Consider the following 26,996-nt stretch of genomic DNA (forward strand, 5'->3'; position numbering starts at 1 on the left):
TACATGATATATATATAAATAAAACTATTATATATGTAAGTATTTGATATATAATTATTATCATTACTGTTATTAGGGGCCATCTAAAAAAATTAAAATGTATTTAAGTATTGTAAGAGAGTAGACATTTATGCATTCAATTTTTTAAGCCGTATCGCTAAAAATAGGCAGTGAATTATTAAGCACTTTTGCCAGTGTCTTCAAAAGACACACAACATAGCTGAAGAGTAGACCAGAGTAAGCAATTCTTCTGGCCAGGAGGGTTTTTTCTAGTTGATATTCTGCTTTTATTTTCTTCAGATTTTAAACTTTCCCACTTCCTGGACTACCCTTGGCACTTTCTCCAATCTTGACGGTCTCCTGCCTTATAGCTGCCCCTGAAATCTGTGAGTATGCTGATAAGGAAAGGATTTACTCCGAGGACTACCTGAAGACCTTTTCTGACCCAAATCCAAAGGCCTGAACCCTGAATCTGACCTCATAATTCTGCTTTGAGATTCTTAGCTTTGTGTCTGTGTTTGATTTGTTTTCAGGTCCTGTTCTGATGCCTGACTTTCTGGAGAGGACATTGTGGCCTCTAGTGACTCCCAAATAATACCCTAGGACCAGATTATGGCGCTAGTATTAAGTTTAGTATAGCCTGAAGTCTCCCTTGCTGCTAATGTGAATTTCACCCTTCAATTTGGTGCTACTATCATTTAAATCCCTTGTCTTTTGGTGTCCTAATCATGTGGAAGGAAAATATCACCCATATTAGTGAATTCATCCTGGTGGGCTTCCCTACTTCCCCTTGGCTGCAAGTTCTGCTTTTCCTCCTCTTCCTCATCACCTATCTATTTGTGCTATTGGAGAATTTAGCCATCATCCTCACTGTATGGGTCACTGGATCCCTGCACAAGCCCATGTACTATTTTCTGGGCACCATGTCCTTTCTGGAGACCTGGTATATATCTGTCACAGTCCCCAAGATGCTGGCTGGATTCCTCCTTCGTCCCAATACCATCTCCTTCCTGGGATGCATGACACAGCTCTATTTCTTCATTTCGCTTGCCTGTACTGAGTGTGTGCTCTTGGCTGCCATGGCCTATGACCGTTATGTGGCTATATGTTGGCCTCTTCACTATCCAGTCATGATGACCACAGGATTTTGTGTTCATCTGACTATCCTTTCCTGGGTGAGTGGCTTCACCATCTCCATGGCAAAGGTCTATTTCATCTCCCAAGTTGCCTTCTGTGGCAATAATATCTTGAACCATTTTTTCTGTGATGTTTCCCCCATCCTCAAACTGGCCTGCATGGACTCATCAATGGCTGAAATGGTGGACTTTGTGCTAGCCATCGTCATCCTTGTGGTTCCTCTCTCAGCCACTGGCATTTCTTATGCCTTCATTGTCTCTGCCATCCTGCACATTCCCTCAGCTGCTGGGCAGCGGAAGGCCTTCTCCACCTGTGCCTCTCACTTTACAGTGGTGGTCATCTTCTACACAGCTGTGATCTTCATGTATGTCCGACCTCAGGCCATTGCTTCATTTGATTCTAACAAATTGATCTCAGTCATATATGCAGTCTTTACTCCCATGCTCAACCCTATCATCTACTGCCTAAGGAACAGGGAGGTCAAAGATGCTTTCAGAAACACTGTGGCAAGTGGCCAAGCCCTTTTCTTGAGAGATTCTCTTTCCTGAAGAAACTCAGATATTCCTTCTTTTTTCATCATTTGCAATTATAAAGATATGACTTAGTATGATAATTAAGGAATAACAGGCTGGATATCAAAGAAAATCCCCTTTTCTTTCAGGTATTAATTGTTTCCTTTTATAAGACAATAAGTAAAATAATCAGAACTCGAAGAGACATACATTAGTAAAATGGTTATAAAATAATTTTATTTTTCATGAAGATATTCAGAAATAATCAGTGATTATACAACTAGTTTTTAAGAGATTTTTCCATTTTGATTTTGTTTTGTTTTAAAAGCCCTTTCTATCTTAGGAGGAGTAAGCAAAGAGAAGTTCTGCTGTAATCAATTTCATGACCTGTTTATTGCTTCCTAAGGGGTTAGGGCACTGGTTCCATTGATAAAATTGATCTTAATGATATCTTATTTTAATTACTTTTTAAATTTTTTGAAAATATGAGAGACAAATACCTTTCAGGCTCCAATAGAAATACTGTGAGATAGCATGCAAAACTTGCCATGGCAGAGAGAAAACAAGATTTTATATATATATACATATATACATACACATTTATATATATACACATATATATACATATACATATAAAATATCTTGACCCATTTTATAATGTAAATCATTTTATAACATAAAACATATAATAATGTAATATAATATATAATTTTATAATGTAAAATATATATAATGTAGATTCTCCAACAAATAGCATATATCTATAAAATACATAATTTAATGCTTTAGTTCTTTTCCTTTACTGGCATTTCTACATATATAATTTTGGGGGTATTATAATTGAGGGCTAGACTCTAAGGAAAACTAGCGTCAATTCATTAAAGGCTCCTTGTTTTCAGGTAGAGGAAGCATTGGCATTGACAAGAGGCAACAAAATACTTTTGCTTAGATGGTGCTTGGCCTAAATGTGTAAGATTTCCCCAGGTTTCCCAGAACATCCCTCTTCTCATTTGTTTTTCTTTTAATTTTGTAATGGTGGATGCAGTATGCTAAGAAGTAGTATTATGCTTTGATTCAGCTGTTGTAAAGTGACAGAAGAGAGAAGGATTCTCTCTGCCTCAGCAATAACATTGGATGAGGGAATTAATGTAATATGGTCTGCCAAGAGTTTAAGGATGGCAGACATGCTATTTTACCCTAATATCTTGGAAATCACATTTCGTAAGTTTTAATTGAGTTATTTATTTATATACTATATTTGCTTTGTTTTTGCTTTATTTACATTATAACTACATGGTCTTCCTATTTTTTTTCTTTAAATCACATATGAAGTTTATTAATTTTTAAATATTTCTTTTTTCATTCTCATAGTTCATAAAATTTATTTTAATTTCTTTACTAGCCTCACAAACCAATGTATTTATTGTCACTAGAGCTGCTTTTTTATCTTCAAACATTTTCCAAGCATATCAAACTCACCTGTGTCTACATCGTTTGATATAAGCACTTTGGGAATCTGTATATGAAGTTATCTCTAAAACATTTCTAAACCACAAAATATTAAAACTAATGCTTTGCCATTTATCCTGTAAGTAGATATTCATGACGGTCTTCCAATTTTGTATTAAGTTTTTATATGAGATCAGATGAGATTGTTTTAATTTAGTTTTATATGGATTATACATTTTACAAACTGTGGTAGTTTTCAATTTACCTAAATCTGTTATATTCTCCTGGCCCTCATTACTTTTAGCCTAACCACTGTATAATTCCTAATAATATGTACCACTTTTCTTTAGTCATAAAGTAGTGTTATGGGCCATGGCCCTCACATAAGCACTAAAAACAATATAAGATACTTTATCTTGACTCATATAATTTCTTACCCCAATGTTAGACTTTTCTAATCTTTTTGTCAAAAGATGACAGTGTTATGCTGGATGTATTTCTGCTTAAAAACCTTTATTAATCACTATTGGACAATTAATTCTATTTTTAAATCCGACAAGGTTCATTTTTATTCTAAAAATGCTTTTTTTTAGACTCCACATATAAGCAATATTATAGGATATTTGTCTTTCTCTGTCATACTTACTTCACTCAGCATGACAATCTCTAGGTCCATCCATGTTGCAGCAAATGGCATTATTTCGTCCTTTTTATGGCTGAGTAATATTTCACTGTATATATGTACACATCTTCTTTATCTATTCCTCTGTTGATGGACATTTAGGTTGTTTCCATGTCCTGGCTATTGTAAATAGTGTTGCACTGAACATTGGGGTGTATGTATCTTTTCAAATTACAGTTTTCTCCGGATATATGCCCAAGAGTGGGATTGCTGGGTCACATGGTAGCTCTATTTTTAGTTTTTTAAGAAACCTCCATACTGTTCTCCACAGTGGCTGTGCCAGTTTACATTCCCACCAACAGTGTAGGAGAGCTCCCTTTTCTGCACACCCTCTCCAGCATTTACTGTTTGTAGATTTTTGATGATGACTCTTCTGACTGGTGTGAGGTGATATCTCATTGTAGTTTTGATTTGCATTTCTCTAATAAGTGAACTTATCTACAAAACAGAAATAGAGTTACAGATGTAGAAACTAAACTTATGGTTACTGGGGGGTAAGAGGGAGAGGGATATATTGGAAATTTGGGATTGACACATACACACTACAATATATAAAATAGATAACTAATAAGGACATACTGTACAGCACAGGGAACTCTAATTCAGTACTCTGTAATGGCCATTATGGGAAAAATAACCTAAAAAAGAGTGGATATATGTATACATATAACAGATTCACTTTGCTGTACACCTGAAACTAACACAGCATTGTAAATCAACTATATCCCAATAAAATTTTTTTAAAAATACTTTTTAATTTTAGTTAAGCAGCTGCAGGTTATTTATTATTATAACCTAGCTATTATCTATATTTATTACATACCTTTTCTGGTTTAGACCCCCTGATTTAAAATTTTTCTACTTAGCCATTAGGTCATTTGTTATACAAATCCTCTGTGTCCTTAGTTATCTTCTATTTTACTTGATGAATTGGATCTCCAAAGGAGTTATCTTATTGTCTATACAACAGTGCATTTTTCTCTCTCCTTTTATTATATTTTGCTTTTAATATTTCTTTTACTTAGTTTTATTTACAGAAACTAAAAAAACATTGTAAAGCTATTATGCTCCAATAAAGATGTAAAAAAAGAAAAATAAAAAGAATGAAGACATCTGGGCATTTGGTACTCTTTTGGGAGTCTTATTAACATCAAAAATAAACTTGTCTTTCAATTTTCAAAAAAATAAAAATAAAAATAAAAAATGATACAAATGAACTTGGTTGAAAGGCAGCCGTCACTGGATCAAGAGATACAAATGAAGAATGTGCTCCCCAGCTCAGAAAGCCTGGAGCAGGAATTCCACGATGGGAATTCTATTTCCTACCCAACACAATCTTCTAGCTCCCAACACCCTGGCGATGGACAGGGGGATGACAGAGGAAGAGAGACAGGTGAAAATCCAGGGAACCAAATCAGGAGACAGCTTACTGCTGCAGCCTTCTAACACCATCAGTTACTACAAATGGAAACAAGTACACTACTTGGTGACTCAAATATCACTATTTCTATATTTTATATTTAGACAAAACAGGTAAACTTCACCTTTTCAAATGCTATACCCTTTATCTTTCCAAACTCTAACTTGGTTGAAAGGCAGCTGTCAATGGATCAATGTTTGAAAATTTGTTTCCTTCTCAGAGATGTTCTGGAGTTTATCAATTGTGAAGGAAAAAACAGAGTACAATATCTATTCACTCAAAACCATATTTTAGACAAATGTTTTCTGCTTTAGCCAAAATCCATACTGACAGTAAAAGTTGGCTTATTTCTAGGAATTAGGAATTGAAACAGAAAATCTGCAATGATTAATAAAGAAGCAGCCAAGGAAGAAATGTGAACATTGTGCAAAACTGTTTTTAAATCTATGGGTTTTTTCTCCATTAAATGATTTAAATGACTGAGACAACAGGCATTACTTGTAAAGACATGATATGGTTTCACTTCAGGGAAATGAGAAGCAGGGCAACACCTAGTCTGGTCCAACACCATGCATCCACCCAGCACAGGGGACAACAAAGACATATTCACAAATTGGAGCAAAATTAAGCACAAGATAGTGAAGAAAAGCCTGAAAGGCACAGAACAAGTTATGTGGTCTTTTCCTTCTGAAGGGTCATAGACGTTCAAACTACAATTACAAGGAAAGGGATCCTGTCTGTTGAGCTTTGATCTTCAGGATTACAACCTGGTTTGAGTGTAGACTAAGATATAGACCATAAAATGAGGAATATATCTGCATTAACCCATACAGTATTGAACCAGAGGTTCAATAATGAAGATAAATATGTCTGGCTGAAAAATCCTCATTCTTTTCTCACCATGATGATGCTACACCAAAGGAGAGGGTAACAAAAAAACAAAGCTTAACTGTTTGGTGGGGGCCTGTGCTAGGCCCGTTCTATTTGTTTCCTTTAGTGAGACCACTACACGGTATTCTCCCCTGTACAGCTGCAGAAACTTCAGTTTAGAGAAGCACAGAGAGAAAAATCATCAATTCATTCAGAAATTGTCTCCTGACCACATATTATAATCCAAGAGTTCTGCCAACTGCAAGTAGAATAAAATTGAATACAAGAGCATCACACCCTTAGTGAGGGTAACAAAGCAAAGACAGACAAACAAAAATTACTAAAAAATTCATACAGCCCCTTACAAAGTTATCAAAAAGATGAGGTAAGATCTTTGGCAAGACCTTACGTAGTTCCCTACAAGTGGATCTTTGGCTAGAAGAAGATACTAAAAACTTCTGATACTAAATTCAGAATTCATAAGAGAATGTGACAAAATAATTATAAAGATCACCTGAAAGAATGATTTTATAAGAAGATCCATTAAATAACAATTAAAAGATTCATAATGATGAGGAAATTGCTCACATTTTATGCTATATTACGCTTATTTGTAGAGCACCAGCGACTAAAAGGATGTGCTATTAAGCAAAAATTAAAAGATCAAAGAATTAAATGAAAAATACCAAAAACAGAAATTTGATACAAGAAAAAGGTAGCATTTCATGGAAGTACAGAAAGGAGGGGTGTTCAACAAATATAGTTGGGAAAAATGGTATATTATTTAGAAAAATATTTGGTAGATAATTACACATACTTTATATACCATAAAAATCCAAATTTACAAAAATCCCATAGACGTGACAAATGCTTTGAGTAACTTATGCTATTTCAGTGAGAAAGACCTTGTAATAAAACCAAAATCAGACAATATTAAGGAAAATATTGACAGATCTGATTTCATGTAAATTTAAAACTTTTGTATAGCAAAAAATAAGCAAAATAAAAACATTTAAAGATATCACAGAAGAGAAAAAAATATCTGCAATACATAATAAAGACAAAATTTGCCATCCTTAATACGTAGTTTATTTAAAAATGTATAAGTAAACATGAAAAAAATACGCACATCAGAAAGAAAATGGGTAGAATATTAAAATGCATATCCAAACAACTGTAATAAAAATATGAATAATATATAAATAAATATTAGATATCATTAATATCCAAATAAGTTTAAACAGAAACAAAATTAAAACAAAGTTAACAAAGGTTAAAATCAATACATGTGTCATTGCTAACAAGCATGCATGGAAATGGAAAGGTCTATATACTGCTGATAGAAATATAAAGTAGTACATTGGAGGACAATTTCATAATGTGCATAAAAAGCCTTCAAAAAGGACATGACCTAACAATTTTACTTCTAGAAATTTACTCTAAGTAAATATATAAACATATACAAGCTAATGATGGAAAAGCACTTGTCATAGAATTGCATGTAAAAACAAAATGTGAAAACCATTTAAAAGGTTTTAAAGGTTTTAATTTGCTAAGGTTGCTAAGAAGAAAAGTGGTCTATCTCTTCAGTAGAATTTAATACGGAAATTAAGAAAAATGAGACAACTCCTTGTACATCTACATAGAAAAAGATGAAAACATTATAAAAGTATGAAAATATGAAAACAATAAACTAAGTTACAAATAGAAGTATATAATATGACTCAATTTTGGTAAAACAAACTATTACTATTTTATGTAAACCCACCTAACATTGTTCACAATAGAGTAGCACCTGTCAAGGGCCACTAGCAAGTCTCTTACAGACATGCAACGACTCGAAAATTACTGAAGACTACAAGTCTATTCTCTGAAAAACTACATCCTATAGAGACACAGCCAGCTCAGGTATTGCTGTGGACCAGAACAGACATGAACCTACCCGCCTTTTCCTGCACCTTGCTCTTTGAAACTCAATAAAAGACTCAAACCCCCACCCTTCAGTGGTAATGCTGCTCTATGTGTCTGGCCCCTTTCCTCTCTTGGAAAGTGAATAAAAACTCTCTTTTCCCCTCTTGCTATTATTCCTGTGAATTCTTTTACAACCTGTGTTGGCTCCCCTAACATTTTATATGTTCAAAAATCATTGAGCCATATTCTCTTTTCTAGCTAGTATTCTAAAAGGTAGTGATTGAAGAGTTAAAACAAAGGAAGAGATAAAGTGCATATTTTTATAAAACTTACATTCTAGTGGAAAGAAACAATAAATAAACAAGCTAATAAATAGTATGTTAGATGATGGCAAGTGTTAAGAAGAAAAAAATATAACAAAATAGAGGTTAATGAGTGCTGGGATAAAGGATTGCTATTTAATATAGGGTCATCAGGAAAGACTTTGCCAGGTACAGTCAAATATGAGCAGAATTCTGGAGAAAGAGAAGGTATGGTTGGGAAAAAAATTTTTTCAAACAGAACAAGAGCAAAGGCCCCAAGAAGGAAGCATGCCTGAGGTGACTGAGGACCAACAAGGGAGCCAGTGTAGCTGTAGCACAAAAAAAAAAAAGGAGAAAGTGGTCAGAGAGGAAATTGATATAAGGCCTTGTGGGACATTATAAGAATTGTTACTTTTACTAAGAGTTGAGATGGGAAGCTCTTGGAGATTTCAAAGCAGAGGAGTGACAACTTAAATTCAATTTAAAAGGGTCACTCTCCATAATGCGTGGAGCATAGACTGAGAAAGGATGGGGTAGACTACAACGACAATGACAATACAAGGGAATGAGTTAGAAGACTATTGCAACAATCCAGGGAAGAGATGATAGCAGCTTGTATTAGGATGGCGGTTAGTGCTACACATGGACTGTGGCCTGATTCAGGCTATATTTTGATGGTAGAACCAATAAGACTTACTTCAATTGGATGTGTAAACAAGATGTCTGGGATAACCAGTTTGAGAGTTCAAAAATGTTCCCTTAAGATGGTATCCCAAATTGCATCAACTCTGTCTCTATTTGACCAAACTAACAAAAATCCTGGATCTGCTTCCCCCTCAAATATGACCCCAAATCTTAGGGGTACCTTTAGTAATTAGTAATCTCTTCTAATGCACTCAGTATTCACTAGTGGTACCATAGTGCAGCTGAATCCCTTTCAGAGCCAGCGAAGTCCACAACTGCTCCCATATTACTGGCAGCTCTTCCCTAAGCCCATCCTTACCACTTCCATGGTGGCCACTCTTCTGATTAAGCTTCTAACTTGATTGTCCTTTGTACTCTACCTGGCCATTTTGAAAATCCCTCAGGTTCTTCTGAAATAGGGGCCATCCTATATTCCCATCCACTACAAATTCTCTACATTTACTCTTCTAGATTCATATGGGTGGATATTTATCCTGGATTCTAGAGTATTCAATATCATCAATTATAAAAAAAAAAAAGTCATAATGTCTAGAAAGGTATAGGAGGCCCTCCTCTTGGCTTGGTGATGGAAACTTCCTTGAATTCCATTTTCTGTTTTGCATAATCAGTTTGAATATCCCAATCTGTGGCTGAGATGGAGTTTACACTGGAGGGTCCTTTAAGCAGGACTTGAATGGGAAGAAGAGATGGAAAGAATTAATTTTTGAGCCACTACTTCAGGTTAAGCCATGGAATTGTATCCTTTCAACAATACAATGAAAAGTAGTAAGACGAAATATTGCTGAACTAAACTTGAGTCCACTAGCACATGTACAGTAAAGCCAATGTACTGACACCAGGTTGTGGGGAAGGAACATGCTGCATTTATTGCAAGGCTGCAAAAGAAGTATGGACAGCTACTGCTCAAACGGTCCAAATTCCCCAATGGATGTTAGGAAAGGGCTTTTTTTTAAAGGCAGGGTGAGGGAGAGAATCACAGGGTGCATGATCAGCTTGCACACAATTCCTAGGTTGGTTGACAGTGAGGTCACAGGGTGGTGTCACAGGGGTTAATGTCATCAATCTTCAGTCTCCAGTCAGTCTGGGGGCCATGTGCTCACACTCATCATGCAGTTAACTTCTTACATCTGGTGGGGGTGTTTACAGTGTATTCAAAACAACTCACGAAGTTGCACCAGACACTGTTATCTGTGTACTTCTGGAAGGAACTAGAGATTCTGTGACTATGCTATATGGCAGATCTAGTGTTTAAATTGTTATCAGTTTTCCTGGCCCAGCTGCTATTTTTTGTTACTACCAGTTCACATTCTTTCAATCATTAATTCCTGAACAAGCCTTTTGCAGCTCAGGGGAGGCCTGCGAGATTAAAGCTTTTCTACAAACAAGAGACAGGTGGGACACATGGAACAGCAGGCAGTTCTGCCCTAGGAAGGCCCCATAGGGTCCTACTTGGTTACAGAATTGAAAGATTAAATGAGTGGCCCAAGGCTGCATAGTTAGAAAGTAGTGGACTTCCTAGGTGGTGTAGTGGTTGGGAGTCTGCCTACCAATGCAGGGGACATGGGTTCAAGCACTGTTCTGGGAGGATTCTACATGCCGCGGAGCAACTAAGCCTGTGCACCACAACTGTTAAGCCCATGTGCCTCAACTATTGAAGCCCACATGCCTAGAGCCTGTGCTCCACAATACAAGCCACTACGATGAGCCCTCGCACCACAATGAAGAGTAGCCCCTGATCTCAGCAACTAGAGAGGGCCCGTGCCCAGCAACTAAGATCCAGCACAGCCAATAAATAAAATAAATAAATTTATTAAAAAAAAGAAAAAAGAAAGTAGTGACAATGGGTTTGAGTTCACTCTCCATGTAAGTACATGACTTTAGGAAGACTAATGTCAATAGCTATCCCTTAATTGGACAAATCAGCCCAAATTTGCATATCCTTGTCATCTACAATGATAATGCCACCTGGTTATTTGCTCAGAAATTCATGTTTTCTGAAGTGAGTAGGATAGAGGTATGATCAGACAACAGAAGCAGGAAAATCTCAGGGTTCACAGGAGAAAAGGAGGATGTTTTTCTTTCTACCTCATCTGGCAAGCAAAGCCCTACTGCACAATGCCCTGAGAGACAGGGAGAGAAGTCCACTGAAGGCAGGATCTGATGCCTCTGGCTCTTTCCCTGTATGATATTGTGATTTATAATAAGAAATATATACTTGAATTTTGTCCCTGTTCCTGACACAGGGCTCTTTAAACTCTTATAAATTCCTAAGTTATAAGAGCAGTAGAAGCATCCTTTGTTCTAATGAGGCAACTCTGAGTGGACTCCTGGATTGGGGGGTGGGGATGGTCACCAGGAAGACAAAACCATGATTAGAAGTTTCATATTTTCAGGTCTCCACACCCTATTCTCCAGAGAGGGGAGAGGGGTTGGAAATGAAATTAATAATAGATAAATTTTATATGAGAAAGCCTCCATAAAATCCTAATAGCACAGGGTTTGGAGAATTTTCAGTTTGGTGAACACATCCACATACCAAGAGGCTGCTGCACCCCAACTCAACAGGGACAGAATCTCCTGCACTCAGCACCCACCCAGATCACAAGCTATGTGTCTCTTCATCTGGCTGTTTATCTGTATCCTTTACCACATTCTTTTTTTTTTATATAAATTTATTTATTTGTTGGCTGTGTTGGGTCTCTGCTGCTGCGCGCGGGCTTTCTCTAGTTGCGGTGAGCAGTGGCTACACTTCGTTGTGGTGTGCGGGATCCTCATTGCCGTGGCTTCTCTTGTTGCAGAGCACGGGCTGTAGTCATGTAGCCTTCAGTAGTTGTGGCACATGGGCTCAATAGTTGTGGCTCACGGGCTCTAGAGTGCAGGCTCAATAGTTGTGGTGCACAGGTTTAGTTGCTCCACAGCATGTGGGATCTTCCTGAAGCAGGGATTGAACCCGTGTCCCCTGCATTGGCAGGTGGATTCTTAACCACTGCGCCACCTAGGAAGCCCCCGACATTCTTTTCTAAACTAGCAAGCATAAATGTTTCCTGAGTTCTATGAGCCCTCTAGCATGTACATCAAACTTGAAGAGGCACTCTAGGGAACTTCTTTTTTTTTTTTTTTTTTTTGGCTATTTCAAGCACCTTTTTTTTTTTTTTTTAGCTCTTTATTGGAATATAATTGCTTTACACTCTTGTACCAGTTTTTGAGGTACACCAAAGTGAATCATTTGAATTTATACATATATCCCCATATTCCTTCCTTCCCGTGACTCCCTCCCACCCTCTCTGTCCAGGCCCTCTAAAGCATCACCCATTATGGAGTTGATCTCCCCTTGTTATACAACAACTTCCCACTTGCTATTTTACATTTGGTAGTGTATCTATGTCGATGCTACTCTCTCACTTCATCTCAGCTTCCCCTTCGCCCTCCACCTCCACCCACCAGCCCTGTGTCCTCAAGTACATTCTCTACATCTGCATCTCCACTCTTGCCATGTCACTGGGTTCATCAGTACCATTTCTTCAGATTCCATATATATGCGTTAGCGTACGGTATTTGTTTTTCTCTTTGTGGCTTACTTCGCTCTGTATGACAATCTCTAGGTTTATCCACCTCATTACATATAGTTCAATTTTGTTGCTTTTTATGGGCGAGTAATATTCCATTGTATATATGTGCCACATCTTCTTTATCCATTCATCTGTTGATGGGCATTTACGTTGCTTCCATGTCCTAGCTATTGTAAATAGTGCTGCAATGAATATTATGGTACATGTTTCTTTTTGGATTATGGATATCTCTGGGTATATGCCCAGCAGTGGGATTGCTGGGTCATATGGTAGTTCTATTTTTAGTTTTTTAAGGAACATCCAAAGTGTTTTCCATAGTGGCTGTACCAGCTTACATTCATTCCCACCAAAAGTGCAGGAGGGTTCCTTTTTCTCTACACTCTCTCCAACATTTATTGTTTCTAGATTTTTTGATGATGGCCATTCTGACCAGTGTGAGGTGATACCTCATTGTGGCTTTGATGTGCATTTCTCTGATGATTAGTGATGATGAGCAGCTTTTCATGTGTTTGTTGGCCATCTGTATGTCTTCTTTGCAGAAATGTCTATTTAGGTCTTCCGCCTATTTGTGGATTGGGTTATTTGCTTTTTTGGTATTAAGCTGCATGAGCTGCTTGTATATTTCGGAGATTAATCCTTTGTCCATTGCTTCATTGGGAAGTATTTTCTCCCATTCTGAGGGTTGTCTTCTTGTCTTGTTTATGGTTTCTTTCGCTGTGCAAAAGCTTTTAAGTTTCATGAGGTCCCATTTTTTTTTCCATTTTTTTATTCTTGATTTTATTTCTGTTATTCTAGGAGGTGGATCAAAAAGGATCTTGCTTTGATGTATGTCATAGGCTGTTCTGCCTGTGTTTTCCTCTAGGAGTTTTATACTATCTGGCCTTACATTTAGGTCTTTAATCCATTTTGAGTTTATTTTTGTGTATGGTATGGTGTTAGGAAGTGTTCTAATTTCATTCTTTTACATGTAGCTGTCCAATTTTTCCAGCACCACTTATTGAAGAGGCTCTCTTTTTTCCATTGTATATTCTTGCCTCCTTTGTCAAAGATAAGGTGCCCATATGTGCTTGGGTTTACTTTTGGGTTCTCTATTCTGTTCCGTTGATCTACCTTTCTATTTTTGTGCCAGTACCATAATGTCTTGATCACTGTGGCCTTGTAGTATAGTTTGAAGTCAGGAAGTCTAAGTCCACCAACTCCGTCTTTCCTTCTCAAGATTGCTTTGGCTATTCAAGGTCTTTTGCATTTCCATACAAATGGTAAGATTTCTTGTTCTAGTTCTGTGAAAAATGCCGTTGGTAATTTGATAGGGATTGCATTGAATCTGTAAATTGCTTTGGGTAGGTTAGTCATTTTAATAATGTTGATTCTTCCAATCCAGGAACATGGTATGTCTCTCCATCTGTTTGTATCATCTTTGACTTCTTTCATCAGTGTCTTATAATTTTCTGCATACAGGTCTTTTGCCTCCTTAGGCAGGTTTGCTCCAAGGTATTTTATTCTTTTTGTTGCAATGGTGAATGGGAGTGTTTCCTTAATTTCTCTTTCTGCTCTTTCATTGTTAGTGTATAGGAATGCAAGAGATTTCTCTGCATTAATTTTATATCCTGCTACTTTACTAAATTCATCGATTAGTGCTAGCAGTTTTCTGGTAGAGTCTTTAGGGTTTTCTATGTATAATATCATGTCATCTGCAAAGAGTCACAGTTTTACTTCTTTTCCAATTTGGATTCCTTTTATTTCATTTTCTTCTCTGATTTCTGTGGCTAACAATTCCAAAACTATGTTCAATAATAATGGTGAGAGTGGGCACCCTTTTCCTGTTCCTGTTTTTAGAGGGAATGCTTTCAGTTTTTCACCATTTAGAATGATGTTGGCTTTTGGTTTCTCATATATGGCTTTTATTATGTTGTGGTAGTTTCCTTTTATGCCCATTTTCTAGAGAGTTTTGATCATAAATGGATGTTGAATTTTGTCAAAAGCTTTTTCACATCTATTGAGATGATCATATTTTTTTATCCTTCACGTTGTTAATATGATGTATCACATTGATTGATTTGCATATATTGAAGAATCCTTGCATCCCAGGGAGAAACCCCACTTGATCATGGTGTACAATCTTTTTAATGTGCTGTTGGATTCTGTTAGCTAGTATTTTGTTGAGAATTTTTGCATCTATATTCATCAGTGATATAGGCCTGTAATTTTCTTTTTTTGTCACATCATTGCCTGGTTTGGATTCAGGGTGATGGTGGCCTTGTAGAATGAGTTTGGGTGTGTTCCTCCTTCTACTATATTTTGGAAGAGTTTGAGAAGGATAGGTGTCACCTCTTCTCTAAATGTTTGATAGAATGCACCCGTGAATCCACCTGGCCCTGGGCTTTTGTGTGTTGGGAGATTTTTAATCACAGTCTCAATTTCAGTGCTTGTGATTGGTCTGTTCATATTTTCTATTTCTACCTGGTTCAGTCTTGGAAGATTATACTTTTTAAGAATTTATCTGTTTCTTCCAGGTTATCCAATTTATTGGCATATAGTTGCTTGTAGTAGTCTCTCCTGATGTTTTGTATTTCTCTGATCTCAGCTATTACTTCTCCTTTTTCATTTCTGATTCTGTTGAATTGCTTCTTCTGCCCTTTTTTCATGATAAGTTTGGCTAATGGTTTATCAATTTTTTTTTTATCTTCTCAAAGAACCAGCTTTTAGTTTCATTGACCTTTGCTATTGTTTCCTTCATTTCTTTTTCATTTATTTCTGATCTGAGCTTTATGATTTCTTTCCTTCTGCTCACTTTGGGGTTTCTTTGTTCTTCTTTCTCTAATTGTTTTAGGTTTAAGGTTAGGTTGTTTATTCAATAATTTTCTTGTTTCTTAAGGTAGGACTGTATTCCTATAAACTTCCCTCTTAGAACTGCTTTTGCTGCATCCCATAGGTTTTGGGTTGTTGTGTGTTCATTGTCATTTGTTTCTAGGTTTTTTTAAATATCCTCTTTGATTTCTTTGGTGACTTCTTGGTTGTTTAATAACCTATCGTGTAGTTTCCATATGTTTGTGTTTTTACAGTTTTTTTTTCCTGTAATTGATATCTAGTCTCAGGGTGTTGTGGTCAGAGAAAATGCTTGATATGGTTTCAATTTTTTTGAATTTACAGAAGCTTGATTTGTGACCCAAGATGTGATCTAACCTGGAGAATGTTCCATGTGCACTTGAGAAGAAAGTGTATTCTGTAGTTTATGGATGGAATGTTCTATAAATATCAATTAATTCAAGCTGGTCTAATGTGTCATTTAAAGCTTGTGTGTCCTTATTTATTTTCAGTTTGGATGATCTGTCCATTGATGTAAGTGCGGTGTTAAAGTCTCCTACTACTATTGTGTTACTGTCGATGTCCCCTTTCATGGCTGTTAGCATTTGCCTTATGTATTGAGATGCTCCTATGTTGGGTGCATAGATATTTACAACTGTGATATGTTCTTCTTGGATAGATTCCTTGATCATTATGCAGTGTCCTTCCTTGTCTCTTGTAATGGTCTTTACTTTAAAGTCTGATTTGTCTGATATGAGTATTGCTACTCCAGCTTTCTTTTGACTTCCATTTGCATGGAATATCTTTTTCCATCCCCTTACTTTCAGTCTATATATGTTCCTTGGTCTGAAGTGGGTTTCTTGTAGACAGTACATGTAAGGGTCTTGTTTTTGTATCCATTCAGCCAGTCTGTGTCTTTTGGTTGGAGCATTTAATCCATTTACATTTAAGGTGATTATGGACATGTACACTCCTATTACCATTTTCTTAATTGTTTGGGGTTTGTTTTTGTAGGTATTTTCATTCTCTTTTGTTTCCTGCTTAGAAAACTTCCTTTAGTAATTGCTGTAAGGCTGGTTTGGTGGTGCTGAATTCTCTTAACTTTTGCTTGTCTGTAAAGCTTTTGATTTCTCCATCAAATCTAAATCAGATTCTTGCTGGGTAGAGTATTCTTGGCTGTAGATTTTTCTCTTTCAGGACTTTCAGTATGTCCTGCCATTCTCTTCTGGCCTGCAGAGTTTCAGCAGAAAGATCAGATGTTATCCTTATGGGTTTTCCCGTATATGTTATTTGCTGCTTTTAATATTTTTTCTTTATGTTTAATTGTCATTAGTTTGATTAACATGTGCCTGGGTGTGTTTCTCCTTGGGTTTATTCTGTATGGGACTCTCTGCGCTTCTTGGACTTGATTATGTCCTTTCCCATGTTGGGGAAGTTTTCCACTATAACATGTTCAAATATTTTCTCAGACCCTTTCTTTTGTTCTTCTTCTTCTGGGATGCCTATGATTTGAATGTTGGTGCACTTAATGTTGTCACCAAGGTCTCTGAGACTGTCTTCCATTCTTTTTATTCTTTTTTCTCTCTCCTGCTCTGTGGCAGTTATTCCCCCAGTTCTATCTTCCAATTCACTTATTCATTCTTCTGCCTCAGTTATTCTGCTGTTTATACCATCTAGAGTATTTTTAATTTTGGTTATTTTGTTGTCCATTACTGTTTATTTGCTCTTTAATTCTTCTGAGTCCTTATTAACTGTTTCTTGTATTTTGTGTATTATTGAGATTTTGGATCATCTTTATTATCATTACTCTGAAATCTTTTTCAGGCAATTTTCCTTTTTCCTTATTTATTTGGTGTTATGTATTTTTACCTTGTTCCTTCATCTGTGATATATATTTTTGTCATCTCATTTTCCCCCCACTTTGGATGGGTGGGATTGTCTTCCTGTCCCACTGGGTGTTTGGCCTCAGGTTTCAAGCACTGGAGTTTGTAGGCTGTTGAGTATAGCTGGGTCTTGGTGTTGAAGTGAGAACCTCTGGGAGACCTCACTCTGTTGAATATTCCCTGAGATCTGGGTTTCCCTGTTAGTCCAATGTTTTAGACTCAGAGCTTCCACCTCAGGAGCTCAGGTCTAACCCTGGGCTTGTGAATCAAGATCCCACAAGCCATGTGGAGCAGGAAAACAAAACAACTAAAATAAAAAGAAAAGATGGAGCAACAACTGGAAGGTAAAACAACTGCAATAGCCAAAGTGAGGAGATGTAAAGAAAAAAAAAAGAAAAGAAATAGAAAAAAATTTTAAAAAGTCAGAAAAGGCATTGGCTGTGGGGGTGAGGCATGGACAAGTAGGGGTGGGGTTAGGAAATGGGCAGGGCCTACACTTAGAAAAGGCCCTGGGGGTGGTGAGGAATGGGGCTTAGGCCCAATGAGGCAGAGGGGCCCAGGGATGCCTCTGGTCCTGGGGACAAAGGACCAGGTCGAGGTACCCAGCAGGCTCCCCTGGCCCGAGCTGGTGGGAAAAATGCTAGGCACCTCCCCTAGTCCTCCAATTTCAGAGGGTCGCTCCCTCTCTTCTTCCTCACCCCAGCCCTCTTATTTCCCTAGGACCCTCACAGCTGGAGGGGGCACTAGAAGACAGGAGACCAGACTCTGACGCCCAACAGGCTTCCCAGGACCAACTGGGCTAGGGTAACACCTGCAGCACTTCCCCAGATCTCCCAGTCTTGTAGGGTCCCTGTCTGCCTCTCCTCCTCTCCCCCATCCCCCCACTCTCCTAGGTCCCAAACAGCTGAATGGGGCCCCGGGGTGTGAAAGACCAGGTCTGTAAGCCTAGCAGGCTTCCCAGGGCTAGTGGGCAGGGGAAATACCTTCCCTGCCTCCCTTGATCCTCCAACCCCAGAAGGCCCCCTCCCCTGCCTGCCTCTCCTATTCTCCCCTGCTTTCCTTCTTCACCTCTAGGAGCAGTGAGACCCAGAGGGGCCCCTGGAGGACTGAATACAGGCCTGAGGGTGCAACAGGCCTCACAGTGCCAAGTGGGTAGGGAGATTTCCCGCAACGTCCCCCTGATCCTTCGGATCTGCAAGGCCCCCCTCAACCAGTCTGCCTCTCTTCCTCTTCCCCTCTCCTCCCTCCCTCCCATGCCTGTAGGACCCACTCAGCCGGAGAGGGCCCCAGAGACCGAGGGACCAGACTCGGGAGCCCAGCAGGTCGACTGGGCCCAAGTGAGCAGGGGAAAGGTCCTCCGCACCTCCCCTTGTCCTCTACTCCTGGAATGTCCCACCACTGGTCTGCCTCTCTTCCTCTTCCCCTGCCATGCTCCAATGTCCCTGGAACCGACACGTCTGGGAGCAGACCCTGGAGAGTTGGAGACCAGGCCCGAGAGCCCAGCAGGCTTCCTGGGCCAGTGAGCAGCGGAAACGTCTTTCGCTCCTCTCCTGATCCTCTGATCCCTGAGTGTCCCGCCCCCCTTCCGCCTCTCTTCTTTTCTCCCACCGCTTCCCTCCTGTACTTCTAGGACCAACGGCCCTGAGGGGCCTTGGAAGGTGGAGGACCCGCCTCTTCCATTCTTCTCACCTGAAGAGATCCCTTTCCGCCCCCACTGCCTGCCTCTCTACTTCCCCCGGTCCCCCCACCCCATGCACCCAGGAACCTCATGCGGGAGGGGGGCCCGGAGAGTGAAGGACCAGGCCCGGGAGCCCAGTCGGCCTCCCTGGCCAAGAGGGCAGGCAAAACACCCTCTCGTCTCCCCGTCCCCCCATCTCAAAGCCCCCACCCCCACCAGTCTGCCTCTCTACCTCCTCGCCCCTCCTCCCTCCTTCCCACACCCCCCAGGACCCAGGCAGCCCAGAGGGGGCCTTGGAGGGTGGAGGTCCCCGCTGGGGAGGCCAGCAGGCCCCCAAGTCAGGGAGCTCAGCAGGCCTCCTGCCCTCCTGGGTGGGAGAAACCCAGTTGTGGTTTCGGATCTCTCCAGCCCGCCGCGGTCTCTCCAGGCAGGAACCTCCCCCTTCATCCAGCCACCTGACCTGGGGTGCCGGTCCAGTCCGGCTTCTCCTTCCCCACCCCCCTGACTTCCTCCAGGTCCTACCGGGTTGCTCTGGGGTTCCTGCAGTCTCCTTCAGCCTCAGGTCCCATGCTGGCCTCCGGCAACTATTCTATTTGTGGGGAGACGCGATCTCCACGTCTTCCCACGCTGCCATCTTGACTCCGTCCCCTAAGCACCTTTGGGAACTTCTGATCTGTAGACAAGTCAGACAGAAGTTGAGGGTAACCTGGGGACCTATTACTTGCAAATGGCATCTGAAGCATGGGACTGAGCCCTTAAATTGTGGAATCCGACAGTATATCCAGGAAGATACACAGTGTCAGAATCAAGTTAAATTACAGGACAACCAGCTGGTATTGCAGAATTGCTTGCTGTGCGGAAAGCCCTCCATGCACCTGGCACTGAAAAAAGAGGAAAACTGGGTTTTTACTAAAACACCTTGGTTATCTGACTTTCCTTCCTCTCTTTTGATAGAATTCAGTGAAGTTTGCCCCACGATGTGCCACTCTGGCATGCAGATTATTTTGTGTTGAAGACAAGCAAGGCCCAAAAGACTCAGGAAAAACATTTGAACTTCCCTCTAACTGCCTGAGGGAATTCAATATAGACAGCCTTTCCCATGAGGGAGATATCACTATAGATAACTACATAACACTGTAAATAACGATAGTATATCATGAACTAGGTGTGCTAGACAGGGAGGAAATTAGCCCAGCAAACATTTAACATACATTAAATCCCTACATTTCCCTGTGAATCACCTTTCTTCCCTTTGAAGTCCCAGACCCTTCCTCCTTCTTCTTAGTCCAGTAAGATATATAAATGTATCTCATCTTGCCTTACTCTCTTTTGAATTTCTCATGCTTATGGTAATCCTCCATATCTATGTATTAAATTTGATTTTCTACTGTTTATCTTATGTCATTTTAATTATTTGACTAGCCAAAAGAAGGAAGAGGGGAAGAGGAAAATACCACCTCTCCTTTTTTTGTTCGCAAGTCTCACCCACCACATTTCAAAAGAGGCTAACAGAGCCCCTTAAAAGACATATTCTCCTAGCCAAAGATGAGCCAACTAGAAGCAAAGGATCAGGGAAAAAGGCCAGGCAGGAGAGACCCAGTGATCTCAGCTGCCCTTCCCTTTGTAATCAAAGGATTAGAGATGGATTGGCCCACTCCTCAGAATTTTTAGACAAAGCTGAAAGTAGGGATGAAATTAGGGGGAAGCAAGTGAAGGACCTAGACTACAAATTTAAACACTCCCTCACTCTCAAGTTCCCTTGAGCCCTAGGCTCCTCTCTTGCCTCACCCTAGTTGCAGCCCTGGATGGAACCCTGCCTGGATGGGTCACTGGCTCTCTCTAGTACCACTGGGGAGGTCTGGGTGAATTCCTTTTCCCTCAGCGTATTCAGAAGAAGGCTAGAATTTTTCAAAGAGAACTGAAGTTAAAAACTGGCAGTAAAAAAAGAAACAAAAAAGCCTGGAGAAAACATCTTACAAAGAACATTCACTAATCATTTAAGCAAAGTTTGGGTTAAAAACAAACATTTCTTGGGATTGAGACAAAACTGAAAAAATGAAACCAAAAGTCTATTCTCTGTATTGGGGGTTGACCTGGAGTAACAGGGGGTGACTGTGTGGTGAAATGATCTTGTTTGTGAATCTGATTTAGATTCTGCAGGATTGCTTTAGCTCCTTCATTAATTTATACATTGACTGAAATGTTACCATATACAGAAAATGTGCTCACCCTGTGAGAGAATCACAGACTTTATCATCTGTAGACGCAGAGCATAGCAATAGAGAAGACACAGGCACTTATATAAGCCCCAGCACAAGAGTGCAAAAAATGCACTTATATAGAAATACTCAGGGGTTCAAATTAAACACCGGAGGGAGCACGGCAGCTGAAGACACTCCACTTGATGTGTCTTGTTCTGATAGATTTAATCTTCAAACAAATTATGTGCTGGGGAAAAAAGAATTCATATTTGAATATCTGCTTCAGGCCAAGCCCTGGGTGAGATTAACCTACCTCATTTTAACCGCATCAATGTTACGTGAGTGGATAGTGCTACTGGCACAAATTCATTCCACCACCCGGCTGCTTCTCATTACTTAGGCTGCTCTTCCCACACTCAAGACAGAAGTAAATACAGCTAGTTACCATTGGATCCCAGCCTTAAACTAAAGACTGACATTTAAACGCGTGCTTACTAGAAAACACCTATGCTCCTATTCTAAAAGTAGGAGAAGGGAAGTCTTATTGGAAGGACACCATGCCAGCCCCCCTCATACCTTCCTTGTGCCTCATGGCAACTCACTGAAATAGCTATTAATATCCTCACATGTAACAGGAAAGAAGCTCAGACAGATATGGGAATTTCCTTATTCAAACATCACACATTGTGCTCACCTGTATGTTTCATGCACCACGTCTGGGACATACAGATGAATAAGCCAGATCCCCCGCAACGGGGAGGAACACAGGGAGGTGGGATGTGTGGGGTTTGGGGGATGGGAGAAATCAGATAGACAAGCAACAGCTACAGTGCAGCACAATGTGATAGGAGCATCGTAAGAGCGGAATGAGTCCTCTGAGAGCACAGCAGAGAAGAGTTCAGTTTAGGTCCATGCAGTGGAGATGTGCAGGTGTCCTGGGAGTGGGAATGGGAAATATGAAACAATGTGGGTAGAATTTTTAGAGGATCTGAGAAAAATGAGTATGAGGTTCACTTCCAAGAAGATGTGTGTAGCCATATAAAGCTTGAAATAGAAGAACACTGGAGCAGAAGGTACTGATCTAAAGCAAAATGATAATGAATTAGATCATGGAGTAAGATAAGAATCAATGAAACAAAAGGCTTCACATGGGATGTAGGTGTGAGGGAAAACAGTCAGATTTTTAACATTACTAAAAGGCTCTAATATAAAATACAGTGAACAGGAAAATTCTCTTTCTCACCATAAACACACAACATGCTTTTAAGAATTTAGCTCATGTTAGTGTTGAATCAGCTAATACAATGTTGGAAACTTGGTTAATTTCCAAATCAACCACAAAAAAGATGAACATACAAACAAACAAAAAAAACCAGTTAATTCCTACAAGATCTTTTATAGGAAATAAAACCTAACAAGGTTCTTTAGCACTGAGAGCTTGCTTCTTCTTTGTCCTTGGGTGACTTGAGTACTGGAACAGGAAAGCAGTTAAAGCAGTTTTCCTAAGGAAGACACTCTAATGTGCCCCCACCTCTTCTCCTAAATTGTCTCCTTATCCTGTTTCACCCACGTTCTTTATCTGGTGCTCACCCCACCCTACCACTGATACACACACGTGCACGCACACGCACACGCATACACACACACCTTTAGTCTTCCATTTGCAGTGATTTTAACACCCAGGAATCATAACATAAACAAATAAAGCAAATATGAATAAGTAAATAAATAAGCAGGATTCCTTTAAATCAGCTGATTTCTTTTAAAGGGAAAAAAAAAACCAAACAAAAGTGAAACCAGTTTTTCACTTCCTGCTTGGAGGAGAAAACAAGGCCCTTTTACCACAGAGGAAGCTGAAGTCTAGGCTGGAGATTTCAGTCAGCAAACGACCAGACTTGGGGAAGGAACCTGCTCTACCTTCTCTCTGACATCTCTGGAACAACCTGAAGACAAGAGGTAGGTGAAAGAAAAGGAGAGAAATGCGATAGACAAAGAGATACAGTGACACACTCAGGGGCTAAAATAAAAACAAAAAATGATTGAAAAAGGCATGGGGACAGTCAGAGACATAGGAAGATTCAGGCATACTAAGATCACTAGTGTGAATCTGGCTTCCTCATTGTTTCAATAAAGAGCTCCACATCCAGGGGAAATGGAGTCCATTATCGAAACAACTTGGTAATTTCTATTGTCAACTAAGCATGAATCTGGATTTAGGTAAAAAGAGACTATTAGAAAGGGTTATTGCAGTAAGGGGAAAGACACTATTATAATAGAGAAAACAATCTAAACAGAGAGCTGCAAGCATCACAAAGTCCAGGCAGAAAAATATTTTCTTTTGCAGGGGAGGGTCAACAGGCTCGAAAGAACACAGTATAGAGGGAGTGGGATAATCAGGGAATATTTTATTCCTGGGAGGGATGATTATGGAGAGGCTGTATGCTGGGTCAGGAGGGTGGGTCAAAGTTAAGGGGACTGAAAAGGAGAGAGTTTTGACTAATGTTTATTTTCAAACACTGTCCAGTTTATCCGGGGGACAAACAGCTCAATGAATCCTTTATGAAGCAAAGAATGGAATTTAAGGGGTCTGTGTCTGCTGCTATATTTTATTTATTTATTTACTTATTTTTATCTCTTTGGTCAGGGTATTTATTTATTTATTTATTGGCTGTGTTGGGTCTTTTTTGCTGCATGTGGGCTTTCTCTATTTGCTGAGAGCAGGGGATACTCTTGTGTGTGGTGCATGGGCGACTCATTGTGGTGGCTTCTCTTGCTGCAGAGCACTGGCTCTAGGCACACGGGCTTCAGTAGTTGTGGCACCTGGGCTCAATGCTTGTGGCTTGCGGGCTCTGGAGCACAGGCTCAGTAGTTGCAGTGCATGGGGTTAGTAGGTCCACAGCATGTGGGATCGTCCAGGACCAGGGCTCGAACCTGTGTTCCCTGCATTGGCAGGCAGATTCTTAACCACCGCTCCACCAGGGAAGCCCTGCTGCTATATTTAAAATAGGTAACCAACAAAGACCTACTGTATAGCAATAAATGAAAAAATAATGTTTATTTTAAAAAGGGACAGTCTCTGGCCTCTTTATAAGTAATAAAGGGACACACAGATGAGTCTTATCTAAGTCATATGGGAAAAGGTAGCTCTTTGCAGTAAACTAATTCTCAGAACACAAAAGGGTGCTGCATTTCTTTAACCATCACTACTTTCCAGGAGTAAAGGACTCAGGAAAAGTTTAACTTTGTTATTATGATTCATACAAGTAACAGGTGCTATGGTAAACACACAGAAGAGATGTTCTAACTCCACCTGGAAGAATAAAGGAAGGCTTCACAAACATGGAGAAACCTGAATTGGGTTAGCAGTTTAGTGTCCTGGAAAGTGCTCATGTAATATAATATTTTAGGGAAGGAAACAATTTCCCTTCTAGATTTTTTGGCTGATCTAATAATTGGATTGATATAAAACAGCTTAACAGGAGAAAATTAAGTTTAATTACATACTTACAGGATCCCCACCAAGACGTGAAGATTCAAAGGCAGTCTGGAAATTGAGGCTTATATACCATCCCGAGCTAAGGAGAAGGAAATAGGGGTCTGGGGCTTCAAAGGGGAGGAAGACAATTCACAAGAAGATGGAAAGAGCAAAGGACTGGTAAACAAATGTTTGCCATGCCACGCAGGTACATCTTTCTGATATAAAAAGTTGTCTCTGGAAATAGCTCTCTCTGGTACAGGCCCTCTATATAATTTTTAGGCAGTTCAAGGAGAGGTAAAAACCTTTTCCTGAGTCTGCTGGGTCTTAATTGCCTTCAGCTCAAAACAATCCACATGGCAAAGTGGCAGAGTTGGAGGTGGCATATTCTGCTCCCCTACAACATACAGGGTTAAGAAGGCTATGAGGTTGAGGAAAGATGACAGAGCACAGTTTCTAAGGGAAGAAAGTGAACTAGAAGTTAGGAAAAGGAAAAAGAGTGGTTATAAAAAGAATTGGGTTGGGACTTCCCTGGGGGTCCCAGTGGTTAAGACTTCACCTTCCAATGCAGGGAGTGTGGGTTCTATCCCTGGTCGGGGAGCAAAGATCCCACATACATCACAGCCAAAAAACCAAAACATAGAATAGAAGCAATATTGTAACAAATTCAATAAAGACCTTGTAAGATTTGGGTTGATTGTTGCCAGATTGTGAGGGGTCTTGAATGCCAGGGCCAAGTCATTTGATTGTTATCAGAAACCAATGAAGAGTTTTCAAGTTTTGTAAACAAGCAAATGATTTATTTATGAGTTTCAGGATGCAGTGTGAAAGATGGACCACACAAGGATGGAGATAACAGATTCAAGAGCTTCTCATACAGAGAAGTCAAATAAATAGGGCAAACTAATGTCCAGCATCTAGCAGGTAACTAACAGGGACCACAGTTTAGGGGAAGAGTAGGAGAAATGGGCTTCCAAGAAATAAAAGGTGCCCACATCACCATCTCCCTATCAGAATGGAATGGATATCCCCAAATGGCTAGAGTTAGGAATTCAGGATGAGTTTCTAACTGGATAAGCTGTTCGATACCCAGTTAATCCAACAAGTACAAAAAGGGGCTAAAGGAATAATAAAATCTATAATAGGAGGCAGAGACTAAGAGGCAAGCTAAAATTTTATTATGTTTTTTCTTTTTTATTGAATTTATAATTCACATATATGAATTTAAGTTGCACAATGTGATTCCATATGTGTATATATTGCAAAATGATGACCACAATAAGTCTAGTGACATCCATCACCACACAGTAATAGTGTATTTTTCCTTATGATGAAAAATTTTAAGGTCTTCCTCTTAGCAACTTTCAAATACGTGATACAGTATTATCAATTATAGTCATCTTGCTGCACATTACATTCCCAGACTCATTCATTTTATAACTGAAGGTTTCAGCATTTTTACCACCTTCACCTATTTTACTCTCCCTCTCCCCCCACCTCGGGCAACCACCAATCTGTTCTCTGTATCATGTAGTTTGTTTTTTGTTTTGTTTTGCTTTTGTTTCCATATACAAGTGAGATCATAGGGTAGTTATCTTTGTCTGATTTATTTTACTTAACGTAATGACCACAAGGTCCAACCATGTTGTCACAAATGGCAGAATTTCCTCTTTTTTTTTTTTAGTGCTGAATAAAATTCCATTAGAAATGGACATTTTCTTCATCCATTCATCCAGCAATGGACACTTACGTGCTTTCCAACTTCGGTTACTGTAAACAATGCTGGAATGAACTTGGTGGGGGAAAGGGAGGATTTTTTAACGTTAGCATTTTCTTTACCTTTAGTTAAATACCCAGAGGTGGCCTTGGTGGATCCTTATATTTGATAGAAACTGGAAAAGGCTGGACACTGCATAAAGAGCCTAAAGCAGCTCACAATTAGCAGCAGAGTCTAGGAACACATATTTTCTAACTACATGATCGAAAGCAGCCTCAACTTACTCTCCATCCCATTATCTGCTTGTTTCTTTCCTAGCACTTAATCTGAAATTATTTTGCTTATGCAAATACTTACAAGTTTATGGTTTACTTTCGTCCACTAGAGGTAAACACTGTAAAGGCAGGGATCTAACCTGTCTCATTCATCACTCAACATACACGACCTAAATCATTTCCCAGTATGCTGAAGACCCTCAATAAATATGTGTGAAATAAATGCTGAAGATTTAAAGATCTTTGCCAAACTTCCAATGCATGCTAGTTGTATGATCTAGTTCACTCAAAGACACATTATCATGATGGGTACAAGAGAGGAGAGACTCGTGGAGCCAGGTCCATGTAATAATAAATGTTTGCTGAATGAAAAAAAAAAAAAAGAGAGGAGAGACGGTCAACAAA

At 39.5% G+C, this 26,996-nt stretch overlaps 1 protein-coding gene and 1 pseudogene across 2 annotated transcripts in view; both read left to right on the forward strand.

The window, feature by feature from the left end:
• Nucleotides 1-728: 728 nt before the first annotated feature.
• LOC130829128 (olfactory receptor 6) lies at nucleotides 729-1,685 on the forward strand. The gene has a single exon (XM_057695346.1). The coding sequence runs from the start codon at nucleotides 729-731 to the stop codon at nucleotides 1,683-1,685; it is 957 nt and encodes a 318-aa protein (XP_057551329.1).
• Nucleotides 1,686-22,955: 21,270 nt separating this feature from the next.
• The window catches only part of LOC130829493 (interferon-induced very large GTPase 1-like), a 38,771-nt pseudogene continuing 34,730 nt past the window's right edge, over nucleotides 22,956-26,996 (forward strand). Inside the window, exon 1 of the transcript XR_009047541.1 lies at nucleotides 22,956-23,080. The product of XR_009047541.1 is annotated as an interferon-induced very large GTPase 1-like (transcript). The remainder of the gene's footprint in view (nucleotides 23,081-26,996) is intronic.

Source organism: Hippopotamus amphibius, chromosome 9 (genome assembly GCF_030028045.1).
Source record: "Hippopotamus amphibius kiboko isolate mHipAmp2 chromosome 9, mHipAmp2.hap2, whole genome shotgun sequence".
NCBI lineage: Eukaryota > Metazoa > Chordata > Mammalia > Artiodactyla > Hippopotamidae > Hippopotamus > Hippopotamus amphibius.

Excerpts from the sequence above, each read along its gene's own strand:
- LOC130829128 (XM_057695346.1), top strand. The coding sequence starts at position 729 with ATGTGGAAGGAAAATATCACCCATATTAGTGAATTCATCCTGGTGGGC.